At 53.0% G+C, this 6,766-nt stretch overlaps 2 protein-coding genes and 1 non-coding gene across 3 annotated transcripts; 2 read left to right on the top strand and 1 right to left on the bottom strand.

The window, feature by feature from the left end:
• The first annotated feature begins 41 nt into the window (after positions 1-41).
• LOC8052038 (angio-associated migratory cell protein) lies at positions 42-1,737 on the top strand. The gene has a single exon (XM_002434015.5). The coding sequence runs from the start codon at positions 346-348 to the stop codon at positions 1,555-1,557; it is 1,212 nt and encodes a 403-aa protein (XP_002434060.2). The 5' UTR covers positions 42-345; the 3' UTR covers positions 1,558-1,737.
• Positions 1,738-1,740: 3 nt separating this feature from the next.
• LOC8052039 (choline transporter-like 1) lies at positions 1,741-6,394 on the bottom strand. Its single transcript, XM_029995310.3, has one exon. The coding sequence runs from the start codon at positions 6,168-6,170 to the stop codon at positions 4,086-4,088; it is 2,085 nt and encodes a 694-aa protein (XP_029851170.2). The 5' UTR covers positions 6,171-6,394; the 3' UTR covers positions 1,741-4,085.
• Positions 6,395-6,668: 274 nt separating this feature from the next.
• Positions 6,669-6,739, top strand: Trnag-gcc. Its single transcript has one exon. It is a non-coding gene; the product is annotated as a tRNA-Gly (tRNA).
• The last annotated feature ends 27 nt before the right edge of the window (positions 6,740-6,766 follow it).

Below are 6,766 nucleotides of genomic sequence, written 5' to 3' on the forward strand. Positions count from 1 at the left end.
TCTTGATTGGGATTTGGATACGACTTTTGGCAGTCACCATGACGTCATTAACAAATTCTTCGCACGATGGCGCACGTACTTGCGCCGGTTACGCTTACGCTTGTGGCGATAGTAGTCGTTGATTGATGCCTATAATCTGTAATCGTAAATACCTTGAAGTCCGTACTAGTCAGACATCGCGTTGAAGACTGCCAGTCAGGACTAACTGAAACCAATCGACCGGGAGGTCTACGAACCCCAAGCAACACTCCACATGGCAACTGCCCTGCGATAAACTTGTGGACCTTGTTCATCCCCGCTCGAATCACTCGGGCCAAGGCCTTCGTTCTCGCGCCGCGACGTTGAATGCGCGGTGATACGCCGCCCAGAATGGACGACCTCAACGACCACAGTGGCACCGACGACGACGACGTGCCGGGCGAACTGGATGACGACATCGAGATCATCGAGTACTACGAAGGCAGCGGCGACAGCGACAGCGACGAGGCCGACCACGACGTCGAAGGTGAGGCCCCTTTCCCGGAGCCCAGTCGAAATGACGCCGCCACCACGTTCCGGGAGCACACGGGCTCGGTCTTTGCCTGCGCCGTCTCGCCCGACGGCAAGCACGTGGTCTCTGGCGGCGAAGACGACCGAGGCTACGTCTGGAACCTCCAGACCGGCGAAACACTGTTCCAGTGCACGGGCCACAAGGATTCGGTCACGTGCGTGGGCTTCAATTACGACTCCACGTTGGTGGCGACGGCCGACATGAGCGGCCTCATACGCGTCTGGAGCGTGCCCGCCAAGGAGCTCGTCTGGGAGTTCGAGACCTCGGACCTCAACTGGCTCGAGTGGCACCAGGCCGCTAACGTGCTGCTCGTGGGCACGGCCGACGGCAGTGCCTGGCTGTGGAAGGTCCCCAGCGGCGACTGCAAGACCCTGCAGAGTTTCGGGCCGTCCAGCTCGGCGGGCAAGATGCTGCCCGACGGCAAGCGAGCTGTCACGGCGTACGAGGACGGGTCCGTGCGTTTGTGGGACCTCAAGGGAGGCGCCGTCACGCACGCCGTCACCGGCGCCAACGCCCATAGCGCGGCCGTCACTTGTCTCGACTGCTCGGACGACTTGGTTGTCTCGGGATCGATGGACGGAGGAGTGAAGCTTATCAACGCCGGCAGCGGTAAGGTGCTCGCGAGCCTGCGCTGCGACAGCGATGCTTCGGGCGACGGCACCAACTCTGTGGAAACGGTGGGACTGGACCCCACTGTTAAGACGCTAGCCGTCGGGATGCTGGGAGGGGACCTGGGCCTCTGGGACGTCGGCACCCTAGTACAGAAGCAGGGATGCCCGCATCCCGCCGGTGTGGTCAAGTTGCTGTGGAAGGGACCGCACTGCCTGGTCACCGCTTGCCTAGACAGCGTGGTCCGTGCCTGGGACACTCGGTCGGGGCAGGCCATCAACTCCTGGGAAGGACACCGTGCGGAGATACTGGACGTTGCTCTGGCACCCGACGGTCAGAGCGTGGTCACGGCCTCGGAAGACGGGACCTGCGCAGTCTACAGGTTCTCTCAGGACTAGTGGGACCCTCACTTCTTGCACACACGTGTATAGCAATGCTTATCTCCAAGATTCTGCCAAGCTCCTCTTAGGTTGCAGTGGGCAAAGTTGTCTTTTGCCATTGGCTGAAGGGTTGTTCTTAGTTGTCGCGTTCAGATTTTTTAAGCTTAACAAATTGGGGAATAAACTCGCTCGCTTCCACGCTTTGTCGGAGTAAAATCTTTATGAGAGTCAAACAGTTCCTTCCAGACTTTGAATGGTACATGAAACAGCTCAATATTCTTCCAAATGACACTGGCAGTGCCTCGGCTCGAGACTGACAATCCAGTTGGTGTGGGGGGCACATTATTAGAACACAGCTGAAATCTTCACAACCAAGGGCCAGTAAAAGCCCCCACACAATACTTTTGAATAATATCCAAAACAAGCTTCATTGTGACCATAGTTTTGTGCAGTATAGAACACTATGCGCTTGGATACAGGAGCAGTAAATAATTGTCTTAGGAGCCATGCTTGAGCTTAGGTGACACCATCACACCGATATCTAAAATAGACAAGGTAAACGGAATGTGCTGGAAAGGATTGGGTGCATGTGCTTGACAAAGACATGTGCAGAGGACAAGTAATATTTCATCCTCATTGACAATTATACAAAATATAGTTGCTTACGTGGGGTGCAAAATGTTGGTCCAAAATGCCACGCATAGTCTCAAGTCGCATGGGATGTGTCTTGGCATGTGTAGGCTATACTTGGTTGGTCTTTTGAGACTGTTAGGCTAAATGACTAAGTACATTTTTTGGCATGTAAGGATGGAGCTGCTACTTGGCTCCAAGGGGCAAGTCCAATGCAACCCAGGGTGGCCCCCCTGAACTATGCATTCAACGTAGCCTATACCTATAAATTATTTCCCTGTTCCGTCCAAAGTACAATCTCATGAGCACAAGTCTCTGGCTGCATAACACTGACAAGTGCAAAGTAAGCATGATTGTCATCTGCAGCATTTTCTTACGCATTTCTTGCGAGTCTAAAAAAACAAAAACAAGGCTAGCAATATTATTCTTTGAAAATGTTATCCATAAAATTCTCTTTCTAGATATATTTTCACCAGAAGCTGTTTAGGTTTCTGGATAACCAGTGCTAATATGATGACTTCCTCTTACAAAGGCAATTCTTCTGCACTTTAGGCCAGTTCTTTACATGGATTGTTACAAACAGGTACAGGAAAGCAAATCTGTGCGTACACATTCGTTGCTCAAGAGTAAGAAAGGACAACACGCTATGCATGAAACGCACCTCAACTTTCTAGTAAGGACGGCAAAGATTTTAGCTGCATTCTGAAAATTGCGGTGGACAAGTAAAAAACCTAAAAGGAGAGCATTCTAAAGCTTGCCTTTGATTGAGAATTTGGCAGCATAAGATTGGCCAAGATAAAAAGATATAACATGTGAGTGATCCCGCTAAACATTCTCCGAAGGAGGCTTCATATGCAGTTATGAACAGAAGAGGCCAGAATGCTTCCAACTGCAAGAAACCTGGCTTAATGACTTATTAGCATGTTGGTGCAAAGTGGCACCAACGTGCCAGAATTGGCCGCTCGCTCACACAGGCGGGCCACATTCTGGTGTGTGTTTTAACGTGCTGTTGAAAGTTCTGGAGAAAAAGAATGCATGTTTGTGGAGTTTCACACACTCCATGAGCTCCAAGGACCACTACACCCTTGCGCTGAAATGCTGTGAAAGGTTTCCAGGGACTCGTAATGTTCGCATAACAGCCTCATTTTGGTACCATCGGGAAAAGATGAAATGCGAACAGAGGAGCGCGTGGCTCTTGGTACAGGCTGCACCGCCTGGAAGTGAGCTTAGGGGCGAGGGTGTGTGGCCTACTCCAATGGGGATACGCCCCTCACTCGGCGCCTCCCAAGCTTTGGTGCGCCGACAGCTATCACCGCTATCGTCGCTCGTGCAGCGCAAGGAAGCTCGCCACTAGTAGCAGCTTGAGTATGTGCTACCACAGCGTGCCCGCAGTTTCATTCTTTTCACTTGCGCAGCTTCCTTGCGCCACACGCGTCGAGCGAGCAACGATGGCGGCGATAGCTTTCGGCGCGCCAAGAGGCGCAATGCCGAAGCTTGAGAAGTGCCGAGCAAAGGCACAAACACATCGAAGTAGGCCACGCACTCTCGCCCCTAGGCTCACTTTCAGGCGGCACAGTCTGTACCGAGAGCCACACGCTCCTCTGCTCGCATTTCATGTTTTCCCGGTAAGACATGACGGCTGTTTTGACCAAGCATGATGTAAAAAGGAAATGTGATGATTAAAATATGGCACCAGGTGGTGATACTATAATGCTGCTCAAGGCTGAGAAAACAAGAACCTCACAAAAAAGCATTATCTTAGACAAAAAGAAAAAAAGGAACGGTGAACAGCCTGCAGAAATGCACACCAGAATGTAAAACCCACTCGACCTGTGTGAACGGCTCCAGACTAATACTTTTGGAAAAGATCCCTCGCCACATAGAACCTTTGACCTCTTCTTTACCCTGGGTTCTGGCTATGCTTTTGCAAGTGACTGGAGTGCAGCGTCTGACGAATCGGCCAAGAAGAACTGCCTGAGGCCCTCTGGGGCATAAAACTCGTGTTCTGGGTTGCTGCGATGGGCAGCCAAGTCTTCGCAGAAACAAAGCAGCAGCGTGTCAATGACCATCTCGTAGAGAGAGAGCACGCAGTGCGCCACAAAGAAGGCAAAGACGCACATGACCAGTGCAGGAATGGCGTACAGGTGAAGCTCCGGGTTGTTCTTGAGCAGCAGCACCCCCACCAGTCCAGTCAAGGCAGTCACAAGGCACTTTGCCAGGAAGAGGACAAAGTCACCGACGCTGTTCACAATCGCCACGCTAAAAGCATTCTCCGCGATGGTGAAGAAGGCGATGCGAGCGGAACCACAAAAGGAGCGTCCCTTGATGGCCACAACCGTGTAGGCATTGTGGTTCAGGTAGCATAGGAACTTCTCGAGGCACCAGAAGCAGCAGCGGCACCCACGAAGGGTGCAGCTGCAGCAGGTTTGGTCGCCGTGCTTGTTGAGCCAGCGCTGCAGGACGGAGAGGATGATCCGGGGGAGCTTGAACACCAGGATGAGGAACGAACCCATGGCCACCGAACCCAGGTGGTAGAGCACAAGCCGGGCAACCGACCTGCCAATTGGATTTGAAAGCGACCTGCGGTCCTTGCAGAAGTACCAGGATGCCACGGCCCCGGCGATGACCATCTGCTGGCAGGCAAGGATGAACTCGCCCATCCAGACCAGAAAGATGATGTGGAACCACCACATGTAGTGCACCCAGGAGCGCTGGTCGTAGGCAACCAGGGTGAACATGCGCGTCTCGGCGGCCGGCTGCGGTTCCAAAAGTTCCGTCAGGTTAGATGGCGAAGTTAGGTTAGACGGCACGAACGGAAGAAACTGCCGGGTCTCCCTGGTAGGGTAGTCTGCGGTGGCCAGGAAAAGAAGGACGAGGGTCCAGAAGAGGAACAGGGTTGCCAGCGCCAAGAACGTCCAGACCGGTTGAGCGAGGAGGAATGGCATGTGGCGAATGCAGAGGCTGGATTCCTTGAACAGCGCTGCTACGAGAGCGACGCGCTTCCACATCGCCACGACAAGAAGCAGGATGATGACCATAATGACCGTAGACACAATAGCGAAGACCAGGAAAGCATGCTCATTCATGGCAGCTTCTTCGAGCAGCTGTCCAAATGGAGTCGAATCGAGTCCCAGCTTTATGTCCACGTAGGTCCACCACAGGACCGCCGTAATGGCCACCAGGGCGACCGCAGTAGACACAAGTATGATCCGAGACACTAGCTTGGCCAGTAGGTGGACGAGGAACACCGACACTAGGGCCACGATGCAGGCAAACAAGATCATGCCCGCCACCTCCCGCCAGGCGGCGTACAAGTCGCTGACCACCTGCTGCAAGGCGTCGATGCTGTTCAGGTAGCTGTAGATGCTGTGGAAGAAGTCCTGCGTGAGGTCAACCACTGCTTCCGGCACGCAGCGGTTGAGGACGGGCTTGCTCGCGGGCACGGGGAGCCTCGGGCACGGACCGAAGCCCCTCTTCTGCTGCTCCTTGTTGAACATGTCCACGACGGTCTGGTTGGAAAGCATCGACAGGTCCGGAAACAGAGAACTCGACTGGCCCGGCTCGGTGACGTCGTAGCGACACAGCGAGGAGCCCGTCTCTTCTCCGAACCTCCGCACTTCTTCTGTGGTCTTCAGCTCGCGGTGGGGACACTGCTTCACGCAGACCTTGAGCGAGTGGCTCAAGTTAGACAGGTCGAAGTAGAACAGGTACGGCCGGCCCGTCATGTTCTGCCCGGAAAACTGGAGGGCCCCCATGGGTTCGTCGTTGTTCATGCCGCAAACGTTACCGAAGCTGTCGTAGCCGCTGATCAGCCTGAACGGGTTGCCCAGGACGAACGCAAAAGCACTCACGAAGATCGCCGTGCCCCAGAAAGCCATAAATACGACGAAGCATGGGAGATCCGTACAACCGCGCGGTTTGAACGCGGAGGGAGCTCGTCGGTCTCGGCGCTCTGGCACTGTCGTTGCCTCGTCGCCACTTTGTTGACAGCACAGGCCCATCTTGGTTCTCGCAGGTCAGCGCGCAGAGGAATACATGAGACCGCCTCGCACACAGATAAGCGCTGATACGGACGCAGAATGCGTGTTCTCGTTCCTTTGTACTTGTTCTGCACAACTTTGCGCACGCACAAAAGCCGTTTGCGCGGTTGTTTGTACCGTGGTTTGTGCGGCTTGTACAGTTCAGTCAGTTCAGTGGTGTGTGAGCAACGTGTTCAGTCAATCAGGTTTTGAAATTGTTATGATGACGAAGTGGAGTAGTTCATGCACAAGTAGCCCGCTAAGACTTCTTTGGGGCTTCATTCGACAGCGATAATGGTTAAGATTTTGTTAAAACAAAGAAATATGTTTTCTTACTTAGCAAATAAAGTGTGTTTGTTACATAAAAAAAAAATGAAATCCACAAACATTTTACAAAACATAAAAGCAAAATCACAAAAGAAATTACAAGAAAATTGGACCCTTAGCATTATAATAAGAATGCTATTCTTTTGCATATAAGCGTCGGTGGTTCAGTGGTAGAATACTCGCCTGCCACGCGGGTGGCCCGGGTTCGATTCCCGGCCGACGCATGTTTTTTATTTTGTTATGTGTTTTTT

The sequence above is a fragment of the Ixodes scapularis genome, unplaced genomic scaffold (genome assembly GCF_016920785.2).
Source record: "Ixodes scapularis isolate PalLabHiFi unplaced genomic scaffold, ASM1692078v2 PGA_scaffold7__128_contigs__length_106722199, whole genome shotgun sequence".
Lineage (NCBI taxonomy): Eukaryota > Metazoa > Arthropoda > Arachnida > Ixodida > Ixodidae > Ixodes > Ixodes scapularis.